Here is an 18,765-nt window from a genome sequence, read left to right on the forward strand (position 1 = left end):
TACCCAGCCCCCTGGCCATGTCTTCTTCACTCCTATTATCTAGTCACCATTCTGGAAGATGGGCTACAAAGGCTCACTTTTCAGTAAGGCTACAGAGAAAAACCTTTCACTCCATCTTAACAGATGGAAAGACTCAGGGCAGAGTAACTTGTTGACACACAGCCTTGGTCACTGTGCTCTCAGAAAAGCACTCCAGGCTTCAGAGAAATTGAAATGGGACACACAGGCCACTCTGGGGGTAGTCCTGTCTTCGGTCCCTTTTGAAGTAGTGTGGGCATTAAGGACATTCACTTTGTGGCCTTTGTCTTGTAATAATGCAGACGGAGACTCACATGGGACCTGGGCAGTAAGCTGGGCGCATGCCTGTTTAGAGTGTGAACTTTAATCTCAGGGTTCAGATTCCCGCAGTGTCATCTACTGCATTCCTTAGAAACTCCAAGGGTAAAGCTATGAGTCATTCACAAAATGCCCTTAAAGGCTATTCCTGAGTTCCAGTCTTGAGGGGGGGAAGAGTGTGTGTGTGCGTGCGTGTGTAAGAGAGAATGACAACAGAACCTATAGCTCCAGTGTAGCTGCCCATTGACACAGAAGGTCTATCCTGAGTATTCAAGCAAGGCCAGACCCTTCTGACCTGCTGAACCTGGAACAGGTCACACCTCTTTCATATATGCCAAGAGATCTATAAATAAAGTTTCAAAGGCACCTGGAGAACAAATGCTATGATCTTGATCTAAAATAACCTACATATGTCAATATATAGAGTTATGTGTAGGGCTGGAGAGATGGCTCAGTGGTTAAGAGCACTGACTGCTCTTCCAGAGGTCCTGAGTTCAAATCCCAGCAACCACATGGTGGCTCACGACCATCTGTAATGGGATCTGATGCCCTCTTCTGGTGTGTCTGAAGACAGCTACAGTTTACTTACATATAATAAATAAAAATCTTTTAAAAAAAGGTTATGTGTACATGCACACACCCAGAATCTCAGCCTAAACAGCACACAGAGACAAGTCAGAGCCTACTGAGGTAGGGGAGGTGACCAATTCCTCAGGGTTGCCTCAACTGTCATCACTAGATACCATCAACAAGAACCCCAAGAGTAGCACCCAGCACTGTGGGTATGGACGCTAGGCACTTTCTGTTGGCACAGCTTCTGCTTGCTGCTGGGCAGGCTCTGGGCCTAGACTCCAGAAAGATTGACCTCTTGGAGCCATAGAGCATCCTCCCCCCAACACATGCAGAGCACTGTGCCTGCAGAAAGGCCATCCTTGGCCTTAAGAATAAAACTAAACTCCCTCACCCTGCAGCCTGCCACCACCTGCCCTTCTGCACAGGCCATGGGGAGAGAGCAGAGCAGAGGCAGGTTTGGAAAAGGTTTATTGCATTGTTCCCATGTGGAAGCACTGACAGAGTTGGGAAGAGGCAGAGTGTCCCACCGACTTCTGAAAAAAAACCACAGGGCTACATTAACTTTCTTCCTGCCCACAACTAGAGTGAAAACCTCATCCCCACTCCCACCCCAAGCAAAAGCTAAAAAGGAGTTTTGTGGTGATTGCTTTTAAACCCACTGGTGTGGGGGACTTCATGGTGCTCAGGTTCCACATGGCTGTAGGGTTCAAGAATGGTCTTCTCTCAGCATCTCCTACACCCTCTGGTCCTTCCCCAGCTCGAGACCAGCTCTTCCCTGTGTGACTTTGCTTAGGCAGTGCCTACTGATGGGAAAGCTCATCTGTGTGGCAGGCTGAGAAGCAGGTGAGTAGGGGCTACCTGGCAACTCTAAGAGTGTTACCTAACATCTACAACCACTTCCCGGGCTAAACAAATGTAAGACAGGTCTGTGCACATCTAGAGGACTTAACTCTAGAAAGTATATGCCCATGACATAGTTAAGAATGAGATGATCCTGACAGGTGGCAAGTCTGTTTCCCTCCCAATGACTGAAATCTTGCTGGGAAAGGGCAGAAACTGGGGTAGGAAGTAGTTGTAGCTTGCCTGAAATTGTTTTTCCTCTTGTGATTGTATAAGGCATTTTGAACTGGGAAACATCTCTTTCGTATCTTCCCAAAAAGCCAGAGTGACATAATTGCTGATTCAGAATACAAAGGCCCCTTTACCTCTCCCCTCCCCCACACCATTCTTTACACCCATGCCCATCAACTACAAGGCTGACAACTGATTTCTGAGACTGAGGCAAACTGTCCACTAGTGCAGGAGACCACTGCGCCAAGGACCCTTATGACGGCTTCAGCCCCAATCTTTCCATCCTTAGGCCTCAAGGGGTTAGCATCATCTTCATGAGGTTCTGAGTCCTGTGGACGCCAGTGCTGCCCTGTGGGCAGGAGGAGGTCAGGGCCCTCTTGGCTTTCCTACTGGGCCAGTTCATCCACGCACAGCATCAGGGGGCATTCAATTAGTAGAAGGGGCAAGGCCTGGGCAGCACCCTCGACGTTAGTCATGCTGACAGACAGCAGAGAGGAAACAGAGGCCAGAGAAGTGATTTTAAAAGGAAAAAGAGCAGCTTCAGTCATCAAAAAATTGAAAGAATGATTTTTTTTTCTTAAAAAATAAAACATGAGGACTTTTTTTTTCTCTGCAATGCTCAGCCATTTTTCTGAAGACATAAAAAAGTTTTAAGAGTTTTGGCCTAAACATTCCCGAGAGCGGATGGGAGTGCTGTGATGTGGTCTGAGTGGCAATGCTGGTCAAGGTCCTTCAGACCACATACTGGTACGGGTCTGCCTTCCCTTGGTCTGGTGTGGCAAAGGGGCTGGCCCAGCCTAAAGAGAAAGGGTGGCCAAAAACGGCTTTCATGTTCATCCACTTTGTTTTTTTAGCCCATCTTCTCTCTTCCTTTTTCAATTGTTCTATTCCCTGAAAACAAGAACAATCACACTTTCAGTCAAGCATTCCACCTCTGTAGTTTTCAGAGGGATGTCCACATGCCTCAGGTAACCAGAGTGAACACTTCCTTTTCAAAGCAGTAAAGCTATCTACACAATGAAGCTTTCTTTAGTCTCTCATAACAAGTGTCACTAAAAGTGGTTTCTGGTGGCATGCATTTACAAGGCCCTGAGGAAGAAGGGACAGTGAGCTCTCAGCAGGCACCTGGGCCACTGTTCTGAGTCTTTGCTGAGTCAGGAAGTGCTCCAAGGCACCCATGCATGATAAGGCTTTGATGCATGAGATTGAAATTCCGACAACTAATGGTGGCTATTGGTGTGGTAAAGATGCATAGGAGAGCTGAAGCTATAATGACCACTTTGCAGACAAAAAAAAAACAAACCCAAAACCAAAAAACAAACAAACAAAAGACCCCCCAAAACAAAAAACCCAACAACAAAAAAACAAGCAGCAGGTGAATTGACTGCTCTGATACTGTCTCACCAGCCCAGAGGTCAAGGAGCAGCCACTGGGCAGGCTGAGGAGACACAAAGGGAAAGGGTGAGACAGCAAGAGGCAGTTGATAAGGAGAGGAATCACAAGAGGAAGAGCGAATTAGTGCAGGTTAGAGAAAGGGCGGCTTGCAGCCTCAGTCATGGTGTGGAGGTGAGGAGGGGCTCCCCAGAGCTCCTTCCCAGAGGAGCTTGAAGTACAAGGCAGTTCTCCCAACTTGTGCCACTTTCCCTGTCAAGTCTCAGGAAAAACAAAAACAAAAATAAAAATGGGGCTAGGAAGAGTGTGTGTTTTCCTTCCTCCTTCAAATAGAGCCACTGAGCTGCCAGAGAAGCAGAAAGCAGGGGCTGCCTGTCTGTTCGGAGTCTTGGCCAAGAATGGGGTGGGGACAGCCTATGCTTTTCTCAGTGGGACCCGGGAGGACATCAGTTAAGGACGATGATGCTCTCCCCACGAGCCACAGGCAACACAATTCTGTTTAGGACAATCTATCAATCTATTTGTCAGTTTATCTATTGCCCCCAGAACACTCTGGGGGACCTAAAAGTGCTCCCCAAATGGTCGGGGCCTGACAGTCACATTTGGGCTTCCTATAAGTCTTCTGTGGAGGAGCTGGTCCCATTTACCGATTTGATATATGGCTAAATATACACCAAACCTCTTGCAATGACATGAATTCTTATAAGTGAAAGACAGTGGTTAAAAGACGTCGAAAGCACTGGGAAACACCTAGAACTCACAATGCACTCTGCCAGTGGGCAGCATTGCTCCCTCTCTGCTTCTAGGCCCACAGAGCTGAAGCACCTGAAGCCATGGAAGACGCTGTCCTGCATCTAAAAGCATGGACCACAGGTGAAAGCTCTTATCTGGGAAGGTGAGTGGGCAGCACTCATAAAGCCAGGGGCAAGCAAGAGGTTGAATCTGGGTCCCCATGATTTCTTTTTTTTTCACATTCAAGGCAAAGTGCTGCCCACTCCATCTTCTAGAACCCAAAGCACAAAAGTCAAGAAATGTCACATCACAACCACTTCAAGACTTCTGGGTATCTTTGGAAGGCCAGAAATTGGCTGTAGGACATGAGGTGAGCGGGCAAGGACCAAAATGTGCTGTCTTGGAGGCTCAAAGCAGATCTGTCTCCTGGATCCAGTCATGACATCAGTTCTAGAAGCTCATGTCTAGAAGCCTTGCCGGGAAGGACAAGAGTCTGGCAAAATGCCTGGCAGGGTCCAGTGTGTAATAAAGAGGGACATGTGTTAAAGGCAACCTCTGGCTAAGGCTGCAGGCAGGGCCATTCCTGTACAACTAGCTGATCTGCATAAACATGACCAGGTCACTAGAACAGAAGGCACTGTGCCCTGCACCCTGACAGAGCCCTCAGGACTCACAGGTGACTGGGTCCCCAAAGCCAAGGTTAGAGGCTCTGCTTACCGTCTCATCTGTGCAGATGGAGTGCACTTGGGTCCCAAACATCACTGATGTGAAAATGAGGAAGAGCAGGGCCTCAAAACACAGCAGGATGAGCAGGATAACAGTGGTGGGCGGTGAGAAGGAGCTGCACTCTGCAAGGAAAGCAGCACAGGATTGTACCAGCTGCATGGCTCCCTGCCTCACCCCACCAAGCTCCCTCTTCTCTAACTAGTGCAACTCAGATCATTACCCTAAGGCCACACAATGACCAGCCTGGAATAAGTCTATTAGACCTCATGATACCTCGGGAGATCCTGCCTTTCCCTAGAGAACACAGGATGCAGGTTCAGAAGTCCAAAGTCCTGGCCTGGTCAGATCTTTCCTGGAGAGGTATTCCCCACCCCCAAACTGACTCCAGCTCAGCCACCCCAGGCTTCCTTTGGGTCCCAGGTGAGAGACAAGGGTAGGTCCAGGAGTGCCTGGTGGTTGGGGACTTGATAGGGGACTATTTGCCAAGAAGTGGCCTGCCTAGTGAATGGAAATGCTCCTTCTTGCCAGGGACATCTATGTAACTGAGACTGTCAGTCTCTCATTGGAGCTTTTACTATTCACGTTCATGGCTGGGCTGGCTCTAGGCATCTGCTTACCCTTCCACTGTAAAGCAGTGATGTGTGACTACGAATATGGTTTCTGAGCAGTGAACAAAGCCTAACTCAAACACACAGCACTCTAAGGCTCTGAGGGAGACAGTGTTTGAACAGGGAAGAAAAACTGGGCCACGCATGTGACATGCTTGGCCTAGCATCAGCTCTGGTGATGTGGTAAAGGCCTCTCAGTTTGGCTTGTAGGGGTCGGTATGCTTCCTCTGCTGGGGAGGCTGCATGTGCTTGACTGTCTAGGGAGGGGTGTGGGAAAGAGCAGGAATGAGCCCAATCACTGTGTGTGTTAGGGAGGCTGGCAAGGAGCACCTCATCTACATGCCCTCCTCTTTATCTGCTTCTCTGGACTTAGACCTCCACATGAATTTTCTTTTTCTTTTATTTTTATGTGTATGGGATTCTGCTTCCGTGTGAATATCTACCACTTGTAAGCCTGATGCCTGTGTCATAGCCACTGGAACTAGTAAATTCTCCTCTTGATGCCTAGCTGGGCAAAACTTGGTCTTAGCAGTCCACCAACCAGAGGAGCTTGGCAGTGAATGATGACAGGCAAGGTTACCTGGTTGGCCCTGGTGGTGAAGAGTGCTGGGAAGAAGCAGGGCTCTAAGTCTGACAGACATGAGTAAGGGATAAGAGCCTGACCATAAGCTCCAACTATGATCGCCCTCATATTCCGCCATAGCCTGCCTTTGCCATCCCTTCCATGTGGAATTGGGCTTACCCCTGTCTCTCCCACTAAATCTACTTTAGGTTGCAGGGAGCCATTCAACCAATCTTGGAATGGTACCTGGCTGCAGATCTCTGGGCAAGAGGCTTGGTTATCCTGAGACTTACTTCCCCTTCAGTACAGGGATATGGCTAAGAAGTGATACTAGAGCATCTATATACCTCGTGTCAGCTGTGTGTTACGTGATGTGCAGTGTGTTTTGTGTGTGTGTTCACTTACAAGAGGGAGGTCATATCCTTGTCAGTTGCCCTGTTGCTAGGGGCAGAGCCCAAGAGGCTCTCATATTTCCCAGCTCCTAGTGAGCTCTAACAGCCCTGTCAGCACTACCACGAAACAGAGACAGTCAGTCACTTCTGTGGCAGTATGCTATCATTGTCCACAGTTAACCTGACACAGGACGGAGGTTTGTGATGATAAAATTACCTCATTGGACATTCTATATCAAGTTGCCAAGGCCACACCAGAATTGACCTGGATTGCCAGGCCCTAGCCAAATACATGTATGTACTTAAGAAACTGGTTGTACTTCTGCAGATGGTATCCTGCTTGTCCCTGCCTTGCCCTCCTCTCAGAACTGGAAAGGGGTTCCCTGCTCAGGACATCTGTCTCACAGACTCTGAGTGTGAAAGTTCTAGCCCTGCATGTGGCTGCTTATTATTTTTTGCTTTCCCGCCTGTTTTTCTCTGTTTTAAATCTTCACATTTAAATGTAATACTTGTGAATCAGGGAGGCATGGTCTATGATCTTAATCTAAGTTAGTATTAACAAGACAAGCAATCTGAAAAAAAAAAAAAAAAACTACTACCTAGGCAGAAAGTTAGAAATGGATCTCTGGGAGGTTGGGTTGAATGACATTACAGTGCCCTGTTTAGAGCTGGGGTGTTGCTTGGGGGAGGAGAGCTTGCCTAGTGAAGCCTGGGTTCCACCCCTAGCGGTGAAGAGTAAAACAAGTGCTTTACAGACCAAGACTCAAAGATCTCTCTTGCTGCCCTCAGGATCCTGGCCTCTGCTGACTTGGGGCCTGTTCTCTCTAGGGACATACTTAGTTTGATCCTGTCCAACTCAGTAAGTTGCCTGTCTAAACTGAAGGGTCTATTTCTTGTTATTTAAAAAAAAAAAAAGAAAAAGATTAGTGCCTCTTAGGGCCTGATCAGTCTGTAGGTTTTCAGAAGATGAAGTAAAATGAGTCTGGGCCTAGTACTGCAAAGGGAACAGGCCCTCCAGGCCACTCAGGTCCTATACCATCTCTACAGCAGGAAGAGAAACCCAGGCAATACTTACTTGTCCAGTCTTCTTCAAAGCAATGCAGGAAGTGGAATCCCACCATGATGAGGGCGTGCAAGGAAATGAGAGCTATGTACATCTGAAACGGGAAAGCAGTGCTGAGCCATTGTTGGGAGAGTCTCCTAACTATGCAGCCTCCTTGAGCAGCTACTCAGAACATGTTCTACATGAATATTCTGCTAGGCAGAGGCCAGAAAGGTACCCGTGACTCCTTCAGTCCACAGACCCTCCATTTCTTGTTTTGAGTAGGATGACATCAGCTGTTCTCTGGCAACCAGAACAGATGCACAGCCTAAACACAGGCATGACTCAGGCTGTCTGGGGCACATAAATTCTGCTGCTGCTTTAACTTAAAAGGCCAGAGTGCCAACTATTCTCCATCTACCTGAAGCTCAGAGTTTGAGGCCACCAGCAACACTGCCTTCTTTAGTTATATGGGCCTAGTGCTTGAGTGGTACCCAGAACATAGCACTTGCCTCCAGCTAGTCAAATCAAATCAGCTTTCTACACGCACAGAAAGTGAAGGACATCTGTTGACCCAGAGAGATCCTGAGTGAGAAGGCAGAGAGTCATACAGAAGGCAGTATTCTCAACAGCAATGAAAACTGCTAAGAGTGCTGAGATTTTCCAAAGAACTAATGAGTCCCCCTGCCTCATGGAGGCAGAGTTCAGTTGCTGACTTACTGTGAACAGGACAAAGTACTTCTGGTTGTTCTCGCCGACACAGTTGTTGACCCAAGGACAGTGATGGTCCATCTTGCGAATGCACCGCTTACAAACACTGAAATGACCCATAATTCAGAACTTCAGCAGGGGTAATCATCATACAGTTTGAAAACAACCACTACACAAGTAAGAAAGCAGCAGGTGCTGGATGACCCAGAGGGAAACACTAGAATTGTGGCTTCAGCTCTACACCTCTGGGCACCAGTAATAGCTGTCCTGAGTTTATGCTGCAAGAAGACTGGAATGCAGAGTCAGGACCTCCAGGGTCAAGTCATTCCCCATGAGGAGTCAGAAGCATTTGCTTCCAAGACATCTGCACACATTAACAGGCCAGAACTGACCCAGGTAAGAGGCTATTCGGAAGCCTCATTAAGCTTAGAAATTGGGTTTCCTGAGAAGGCCACGTGAGAGGAGTTTGGGAAATGTTGCTGTGGGACAGGATATGGGAAAGAGCCGGCAGAAGTTCCAGGATTTCTACCAAACACTAGCAGAACTGGAATATACTTTTTCAAGCTGTAGGAACTGTAATAGCTTGGAACAGCAGACTTGGGTCTGCTGGGCTACCTTACTCAAGCTGGTGGGTTCCTGTCAGTTTGACTCAGACGAGCAGAGGCTTCATACTGCTCTGCACCCTTTCTCTTCCCTATCACTCCAAAGGCCTCATCTCATGACACAGACATGCTACCAAGAGGCACTGCTCGGAAGTGCTAGCCTGGTTCCATCATCTTCAGGAGCAGGAGGGCAAGGCAAGAAAAGGAGGTCCAACATGGATGCAGAAGGAAACAGTCAGGCCCAGCAACTATATACCATTGGTCGCCTGCTCTGTCTCTTCGGCTACCAGCTCTAAAAATATACACGAACACGTGTGAATTATGTACATGATAAATTGATTAACACTTTGTTTTTTCAAGAAAAGGTTTCTCTGTGTAACCTGGTTGTCTTAGAACTTGCTCTGTAGACCAGGCTGGCCTAGAACTCAGAGATCCACCTGCCTTTGTCTCCTAAGTGCTGAGATTAAAGGTGTGCGTCATCATGCCTGACTCTCCCACACACAATTTTAAAGTGGGCAAGTAGTACCGAGTGGTCAGTTCACTGTGTACCATGCCTCTGCTCCTCATGGACGGAATCATCACATCCTATTTATCTTATGGGCATGCAACCCAATGCAGTGAGCTCTAGGGTCCTTCATCCCTACTCGATTGAGGCAGTGAGCTCTAGGGTCCTTCATCCCTTCACTTGAGTAGCCACTCCTTGCCTAGGCTCCTAAGTAGGTCCTCTTCCACCCTACCTATTTCTAGGGTGGCTTTCAAGTACATGCTCGAGTCAGTGAGAGGTCCATTGTAGAGAAACACCAAGTGTTGTCTGGCTCTGTGGGCAATGGAGATTTTAAACAAGCTCTCATAGCAAAGCCATCTTTCACACTCTGAAAAAAAACAGGTATGGAAGAGCAGGAAGCTGGGTTTCACAAGAAGCTAAGGTATGCTGGGCAACCAGGTTAGACAAATACATGCTTGAGGGAGCAGGGAAAGTGATTATAGCTCTTGAGGGTGGCATAGGTGGGTGTTTTCCTGTTTTCAAGGACATGAAGTGCCAAAGCCGTAGTTCTCTTCTCCTTGGGCCAGACAGCTTCATGCAGGGCAGGCAGGGTTCTAGGGCACAAGGCTATAAGGACTGAGGGAGAAGCAACAGTCACTGGACACAGCAGATGTTCTATATGGAGGTCTTTTCTGGTGCTGGGTCTTCTAGATTTCTCTCATTCCTCCTATCTTTTATAACACTGATTTAAAAACTGATACTTCTCCCTTCTACCACTTCCTTGACACATTTCAGGCCCCAGATCTCAGGAGACAGTGACAATCTCTTTGGCTTATATACATGAACAGGCCCACTCTTGGGTTGTGCTCCGTCTCCAGGAGGCATAAAGAACAATCTTTGGTGTGTAGCCTTTAAGCATATAGCAAAAGTTCTCTTAACCACCTGGGTGCTGGGTCAGCATTAGACACATAACCATGTCCCACAGGAGCATTTACCTCATTGTCCTGCTGCACAAATATTCCTGTTCTGACTCTGTGGAGGGACTCTGGGCTTAGCCTGGCTGGGTCTGAGTGGGAAGGCTAGAGCTCACACAGTAAGGAACAGCCAAAGAAAATGGGTGGCACCCCAAGAGAGCAGAGGAGAGACAGAGGGAGCCATGCTTTCACACACAGGACTTCATTACACACCTCATTGACAAAACTGTAGGCAAGGTAACGAAATCCATACTCTAGCTTAAACCAGGTCTGAAGAGACAGTGCAGCAAGGAAAGAATGGAACAGGGATCCAAGGGCAGATCTCCATTTTGTGTCTGGATGAAGAAACAGGCCCTTCAAATCAGCCTACACCATCATCCTGTTATTCAGGTGAATACCAGGTCACATGACGATGTATTTGGTGACTGTGAGGACTGGAAAACTAAGCAACTAGAGTCTGTCAGGGTTCTAGGAAGCTGATGAGGGCTCAGCTTCTGTGTGTGTGTGTGTGTGTGTGTGTGTGTGTGTGTGTGTGTGTAGTTATAGGGAGCATTCGATGTTCAGTCCAGTCAAGGCCAGGCTTTGTCTCCCCTGGGAACTTATATAAGTCCAAGGCCTTAGCTCTACAACAGCATAAACCTGTAAGGGATTCCACATGGTCTCTGGTCCTCACAAATGGGAGGACTCCAACAGAATGAAAGCAGGAGGCTGGGTCTCTCAAGGGGCTAAGGTGTGCTGGGCGACCAGATTAGACAAATATATGCTTGAGGGGACAGGGAACGTGACCAGCCTGGGGTTCTAGGGCTTCTGCTAGAGGGGAAAGGCCTGCCTACAGAGGGGCTGGAAGGCATACTCTAGATCAGTGGGTCTCAACCCTTTGAAGGATTATAGTTATGAAGTAGCAATAAAAATAATTTTATGGGCTGGAGAGATGGCTCAGTGGTTAAGAGCACCCGACTACACTTCCAGAGGTCCTGAGTTCAATTCCCAGCAACCACATGATGGCTCACAACCATCTGTAAAGAGATCCGATGCCCTCTTCTGGTGTATCTGAAGACAGCTACAGTGTACTTATATATAATAAATGAATAAATCTTTAAAAAAAAAATAATTTTATGTGTGGGGTCACCACAACATGAGGAACTGTATTAATAAAGAGTCACAGCATTACCAAAGTTGAGAACCACTGCTCTGGATGGAATGTTTTATGTTTGGCTATAATCCCCACCAGAGCAGATAAGAATGGAGACAATATCAACCTCTATAGGCTCTACCAGAAGCAGGGGAATACAGAAAGAGGGACAGGTATGAACCTCTATCTGAGAATAAGTCTAACACACACCCACACCCACACCCACACCCACACACACACACACACACACACACACACACCTCTAACCAGAAGCATGTAGTAGTCTCTGAGCTTTAATAGACAATCAACACCCCCAATATGTGTTATACTCTGAATAGCCTGGGCCACCATACACCACCACAAAACAGCAGCTGTCAGTGCACATTTTCTCAGGCAGACATGGGCAATTCAGTACCCTTACAAGGTTATTCTGAATCAGTAGTTCTCGCCTTGCTCAAACTGTTTACTGGCACTTGGATGCCCACTTTGAATCCCTTTGGAGAGGAGATGAAGAGCTGATGGTAGCTGTAGTAAAGAAAATACCATGTGCTGGGAATAGGATAGGGAAAGAGAAAAGCACCACTGTGGTAGCGTGCAAGCTGTTTCTACAAAGTTAACTCTCTGGTTCCTGGCCTAGCCTTTGTATTTCTAACCACCTCTGCATGGTTTCGGTTGCTCGCTGCTGGTCATTCATAGCTATTTACATTCAGTCCTCACAACGAGGAAGGGACTTGGCCTGAGAACTGCACTGGATTTTAAAACACTAACTGCTTCAGCTTCAAGTCAGGCCTCCAGGGCGGCAGATGAGTAACAAATGCCATCTCAGAGCATCACCCATCCAACAGTCTCTTATTTCTAGGAGTGGCCATGAAGATAGAAATGCTGTGAAGGGGGTTGGGGATTTAGCTCAGTTGTAGAGCGCTTGCCTAGGAAGAACAAGGCCCTGGGTTCGGTCCCCAGCTCCGGAAAAAAAAAAAAAAAAAAAAAAAAAAAAAGACAAATGTTAGAAATGCTGTGAAGGTAACAAAGGGCACTCTAGGTCATTCACAGACCCCTTGTAAGGAGAAAATGCAATTTCCAGCTCCAAGTCTTCTCATCAAAGAGACCCAAAGAACCTTGATGATATGAAGGGAACTCCCAGCACAGTTCCGAGGGAAAACGGGCTTCTCCTTAAGAGCTGTGCTGTCACAAGCTCTGCAAGTGTTGCTTCAAGGAAGGTCTGAGCGGTACTCTGTCTCAAGTACTACACACTCACAGATTGGCCAAAGCGTCGAGATATCAGGAGATTGGGAGTCTCTCAATCTCACAGATGCTGAAAAAGGTGTCATCAGGCATCCCCTGCCCACTCAGATGCCTGGTCCATCCTAGTGGCCACTCCTTGCCTGGGTGGGACACTCGGAAGTCCCAGTGCTGGCCTGGTGCTGTGGAAAGTCCACGGTACCTGCAGTGGTGTGCCCGGTCGGGCTTGATGCTGCAGCACTTGGGACACTTGTACACCACCTGCCCAGGCTTCAGCTGAAGGCTCTCGATGAACTCTTTAGTGGCGTTTCCTTTGGGCACTGCCCCCTAAGAGAATAGGAAAGGCATCAGGGTCAGTGGTCACTCGACAGTGGAGACAATTATGTCAAAGCCCCACACACACGGGCTCTGTGTTCCAGATCACACAGGCCACACTGACCTTGGGATTGATGTTTTGCTTTCATTTGTCAGCACTGTTTTTGTTGATCTGATCTTCCCCCCCTGGGAGCATCATGGTAGCAGTTGGGCTCATTGACTCTTCAGAGAACTGCCTTTGGGAAGGACCACTGCTGAGAGGCATATCCCACAGCTCACCTCTTCCATGCCAAAACACGCTTCCTGGCATTCAGTGGGTTCTGCTGTGCTTTACTTTTTACCTGAGGATGGGTACTCTGTATTCAGTAACAGGTGCCTTTGGTGTCTGACATGTTACTCACCCTGGAAATACAACACTTGGTAGTCTGGGTGTAGAGTCTGTTTGGACTCTGTATACATCAGAAGGACACAGACAGAACACCAACTTGTGCAGGGTCTCAATAGCCAGTGCCACCAAGTACCTACCTGAAGCTAAGCCCTGTGCTCACCATTTGTCACTATGGACTTGGTCTCCAGGATTTGTGTTGTTTCCTCCCATGTGTCTACCTTGCCTCCCCGACAGGTGCTGCGGTATGTATGCTGTGGAAATTACTGGATTAAGAGACCAGAGTAAGTAGCAGCCAATAACTAATGACCAGGGGACAGAAGTTTTAAGACACTGGTATCTAAGGCACTGAGAAATGGAGGGCATGCTCCAGGTAGAGCTGTGGGACAAAAGTGACTGCAGAGCTCATGCCAGGCCACAGACTGTGGGGTGTGGGGGAAGCTTAGGCCCCTGTGCTTTGTGAGCCAGAAAAGAAGATGGACAGAGTGACTACTGGTACCTCACTATGGACACAGCAGAAGTAGAAGGGACACTCAGGTATGGTTTCTACAAAGCATGTAGAGCAGAACTGAGACTGTGGTGAGGTGGTGAGAGGAGAGAAGGAGGTGAACGTTCATCTTGCCTACCACAGCAGAGTAAAAGAGAGGCAGCTGACCCCAGAAAAGGTGTCCATCAGGATGGCTTGAAACACAGATCAGGAAAAGGAGCAATTAGTGGCACAGCACAGGGACACTAACTAGGTCTCCTTTAAGTCTAAATCCCACCCTTGACAGTGGTGTGGCTATAACAGGTGCCATCACTGTGCCTTTGCTTCCTAATAAGTGACCCACTTATCCAATGCTGGGATTTACAGCACACAGGAAGCTTATGGGAGGTGCTTGGATGGTGTTTTCCCCAGTTGAGTACTCAGGATACGATCATCCAGAGCAGGAGTCCAGCAGTGCACCAACACTGAAGTCAGGAGGCTCTACATACACCACTCTAAGTAGCACCGCTGTGCAAAGCCAGCAGGGAGCAAAGCCTGTTGTGCACCTGTGCTGCAACAACAACTATAATAGGATCCAGAGAGAGTGTGTGGGGACTGGGGGCTTCACACAGAGCACCACCTCCCCCACCCTGACGAAGTCTGACAAACTGGAACAGGCCAGCGAGGCGGAAGGCATGAGAGCTGGTTGTTAGGGTCTATCCTATGGAAGAATTTTAGGAAGGGAAGAACTTAAGAAATGCAAAGATGCATGCAAGTTGCGGTTTGCTTTTGCAACTGAGAAGATGCCTCACAGGGAACAGACTCCAGCTAAAGTGACTGCAAACACTGGCCAAATAACAGTTCTCCTGCACTGGAGAGAGGTGATGATGGAGCTGTGGCGCGCACAGACGCAGATGCAGTGAGGCAGGCCAGGAAAGTACCTGAAGTACCAGTCCCCAGAATTTCCTTTAGACCTTAGAGAGCCCACACAGGGCTGTCCCCTTTATACAGGTGGCCAGAGTCTCACATACTATTCTCATTATCTTAGCCAGCTGGTGACTGGAGCCTTCCTCAAAGTGTGCCTCCAACTGCACTAACCTCCCACAAGACCAGTTCCTCTCAGACCAAGGTCCCAGCTGTCCAGCCACCTGAGCCTGTGATCACGGTGCCTTGAGGCTTCCAGCTGGGGCCCTCCCCACCCCCACAGGCTTGGCTCTTCCACACCTGTCTGCTTTAATCTCAGGACCGTGAAAAGTGTTACTGCCTCATGCAGAGCATTTCTGGTTTTTCACTGAATGCAGTCCTCCACTGGTGCAGGGCATGGGTGGGAAGGTCTGCTGAGACCTGCCCTCAGCCCTCTTTATCCACGGCATGGGAAGGTCCTGAAGCCTGCAGACTGCTGAGGCCTACGTATCCAAACACACTGAGTTGTCCTCTCATTTACAAACCTATAAGTACTTGTTTATAGTTTTTAGGAAAAGAAAATATAGAGATAAGAAAAGGGAAAAGGAAAAACCTGGTTTGATCACCCAAGAGAAGTATTATTACCTACATTGTGAAGCGCTTTACAAGTCTTTTCTCTTGATACACGGTAGGCTGTAAACACTTAAAACCATATTAGCCCCACCACAAAGCAAGATAAAACATGGCTAACTCAGTCCACAAAAGCATGGAGAAGCTGCTGGAGGTTTCCTGTGCTGGGCATGGCATAGTACTCTACCCTCCTGGCTGCCACATTATCCAGGCTAGAAGTCTAGTGGCAACCTTCAGGTCTTCTCAGTCTGCTACACCACACCCTTTATCTCCTCTGCTAAGGCTACTTCCACCTAAAGCTGCCCTCAGCCATCCCACAATCTTCTTCACACCAGTGTCACAGGCTTTCCCGGCCCTACTAGCCGCCGATTATGTCTAGGGTAAACACTCTAAATTGCGAATGCCCATATGATTTTTGTCAAAAAGCCCTCACTAGCTCCCTGGTGACTATGGACCAGAATCTAAACTCCTGGACCAGGTTCAAAAGCCACACCTGACCCTGGCTCCAATCTAGTTCTGGGTTTCTCCCAACACAATGCTGTGGGATATGTGTGTGTGTATGTATGTACATATATGCTGGGGCTTTTGAAAAGGCACCACACACATCTCAAACTTCTCTTTTGTCTCCAGAACAACATGTAAGCACCATCTAAAGCTCTGTAGGAGGTTTGGCAGGAAGCATTCCAAGTCCTCTGTACACATTTCAAAACCACTGTCTTCTTCCTAAGAGCCTGAACTTGGGGAACTGCCCACAGCAGGACCCTACAAGCAACTTTGACTCCCACAGTATACACTGGCATTCTCAGACACAGTGTAAAATTATATACCGCATCTCCAACATGACTGTAAATTCTTGAGAAGACAGAGTTGTCTTTCAACCTATAGCCTAGCAAATTGCTCAGAGCCTGGCATTAGGCCTGCATTCAATACACCTGAGCCAAGTAATAATAATGCTACAGCAGACATTTATTAAGTGCTTATAAAGTACAGGCACAGTTCCAAATGTTTTGTGACTGAAAGCACAATAAATCTATGGGTGGGCAGAGACTATGTGATCCCTCGTTTTATAGCAGAAGTGAGTAGAGCAAAGTCAGACAACTCCCAGGACAGTGTACCAAGGAGAGGCAGATTGAAGATCCAGATCCAGGCGACAGACAAGGCACAGACATGTTTATCATGTAGTTTTACTAAGAGATTTAGACTGATAAAAGCATTTGTTTATTGTTTTGATGCTATCTATCACACTCTACTGCCAATGACTGTATTAACAGGACATAAGAAAATTAAAAATAAGGCTTGTTTCAATCATGTCTAGAATAGAGCATACAAGAAACTCCCAACAAGACACTGAATTTAAAAAAGGAAAAGCAGCAGCAGCACCAGGAGGAGGAGGAAAAGCGGAAGAGAAAGATGAGGAAGAGGAAGAAGAGGAGAAGGGTGTGGTGGGTCTCTGAATTCAAAGCCAGCCTGATCTACACAGCCAGTTTCAGGCCTGCCAGGGCTACATGTTGAGATCATATTACAAGAAAAAAAGAAAAAAAAAAAAAGAAATGGAGCTGGAAGGATGGCTCAGTGGTTAAAAACACTTGCTGCTTTTGCAGAAGACCTGAGTTCAGTACCCACATGAGGTGGCTCACACATCTATGTCCAGGGGGAATCCAGTATCTCTGGCCTCCACATGCACCAGCAAAAATGTGTACATACATACTCCACTTACACATACATACATATATACATACACATAATTGAAAATAATAAATACATCTGAAAAGAAAGAATATTCACCACTGATTCTTTCAAATGATATCAAGGACTTGGCATCGCTGTCCACTTGCAGCAAGAGAAAGAGAGGCACTGTTATCTCAAGGCTGGCGTCAACATTGTGAACCTGTCCCTCTCACAGCTAGCACCCCCAGGAGATGGTGGCCACTGTCTGTATAAAAAGGTTGGAGGTAGGTGACCCTCTCTAGAGCATGGGAGGGAGGCTCATTCAGAGGCAGGCGTGAAGAGCTCCTAGACATAGAGCCTGTAAACCTCACACTGACCCTGGATGACCCTAGCCAGCTAAGGGAACACATCAGGATAACTTCTCCATAAAGAAACACCAGGTAAATTAAATTGAGCCCCAGTGTTTCCATTGATGATGTGCAGTGAAGACTACAGTGTTCTCAGACAGTCACAGAAACTCGTGTTCTCTAGAGGGTTCACAGGGACTTGAAGTGGGGCACTGGCAGGCAGATTAATCCTTTCTTAGCACTGTGGTCACACTGAGCAGATTCATACCACTCCTTTCTTCAGTTCTCAGATTTGAAATAACTTATGGGGTTAATAAATACCAGGCCTAAGGAAAGGAGAGGCAGCAGTGAGCTGACCACACAGAGTCAGTCATGCAATCGTGGCAAATGTGCAATGTGTGGCTTTAAACTTCCTGGCAGTAGGGACTGTGCCTCAGTTTTCTGGGAAAGCACTGCCAAAGCATGCAGAACCAGAATGTATCTGTAGCTAGGAAGGGAGAGATGGAGAAAGCAAAGCGGTGAGGGGCGAGGGGCAGGAAGGGCTCCAAGACAGGACGAGTTCTCAAGTCCAGGCTATCTTCAAGGGTGCCTCCTCTAGAAACCAGAGGCACTTGGGCAGCCTCTTCATGTAATTGCTTGTACCCAGGACCTGCTTGGGCCTGGTCACACACACACCACTTCCGTCTGAGAGAGGATGCTGCTGTGCACATTCTACTTTGTAACTCGCTGGGTCTGATAACACCCAGCTCAGGATAGACACTTCAGGCTCCATAGTAACTTGGTGGTCCACTGCAAATGTTTAGTTTCCATTATGGCAGGCCAAGAGCTGATTCTCAAAGGGAGAATACGTTGTCTGTATATGATGGTAGAGCCTTGCTCCCCAAATCTCAAAGATTTCTTCTGTGACTCACCTATAGGGGCCTGCTAAAGGTTCCAGACAACATTCCTATCTGTTATTGCCATTTCAATTACCATTGGCTCTGCTAGATCACATGGCCCGAGTGCTGGAGCAGCTTGCGCAGTAGCCTGACTCAGTTGAAGAGCCTTTTCCTAGTCCAGGCCCCACTCAAAGTTAGCAGCTTTCCAAGTCACTTGGTATATGGGCCTGAGTAACACACCCAAGTGTGCTGTCTCCAGAATCAAATAGACCCACCAAGTGCTGTGCTTCTTTCTTGCTGGTGGGAGGAACCAGATACAATAGATTACCCTTTACCCTAGGATAAATATCTCTATGTGCCCCAAACCACTGGATTCCAAAAGAGAAGGCCTAGAAGGCCCCTGAATTTTGGCTGGATTTACTTCCTATCCTCTGATGTTCTTATGTGTTACTAACAAGTTCAAAGTAGTTCTCATGTGGTCCAATCAGCATGTAGGCAATATTTTGAACCAGTGTGCTCTGTCCTGTGGAAGAGACAGATGATCAAGCCCACTTGAGCTAAGTTGTAACACAGGGATGGAGACTTAAGGCTGTAAGC

The 18,765-nt window shown here is 47.6% G+C and overlaps 1 protein-coding gene across 4 annotated transcripts in view; it reads right to left on the reverse strand.

Annotated features, from left to right (window-relative positions):
- Positions 1-18,765, reverse strand: part of Zdhhc3 (zinc finger DHHC-type palmitoyltransferase 3) — a 44,110-nt gene that overhangs the window by 5,434 nt on the left and 19,911 nt on the right. Inside the window, exons 3-7 of one of the 4 annotated variants that reach the window (XM_032911276.1) lie at positions 12,779-12,903; positions 8,155-8,251; positions 7,468-7,549; positions 4,822-4,952; positions 1,361-2,871 (exon numbers count right to left, since the gene is read on the reverse strand). In XM_032911276.1, the coding sequence (XP_032767167.1) occupies positions 2,713-2,871; positions 4,822-4,952; positions 7,468-7,549; positions 8,155-8,251; positions 12,779-12,903 (594 nt within the window). In that variant the 3' untranslated portion in view covers positions 1,361-2,712. Of the gene's footprint in view, positions 1-1,360; positions 2,872-4,821; positions 4,953-7,467; positions 7,550-8,154; positions 8,252-11,758; positions 12,196-12,778; positions 12,904-18,765 lie in introns of those variants that run through there. The other 3 variants (XM_032911275.1, XM_032911278.1, XM_032911277.1) reach the window with 3 other exon arrangements.

The sequence above is a fragment of the Rattus rattus genome, chromosome 8 (assembly GCF_011064425.1).
Source record: "Rattus rattus isolate New Zealand chromosome 8, Rrattus_CSIRO_v1, whole genome shotgun sequence".
Taxonomy (NCBI): domain Eukaryota; kingdom Metazoa; phylum Chordata; class Mammalia; order Rodentia; family Muridae; genus Rattus; species Rattus rattus.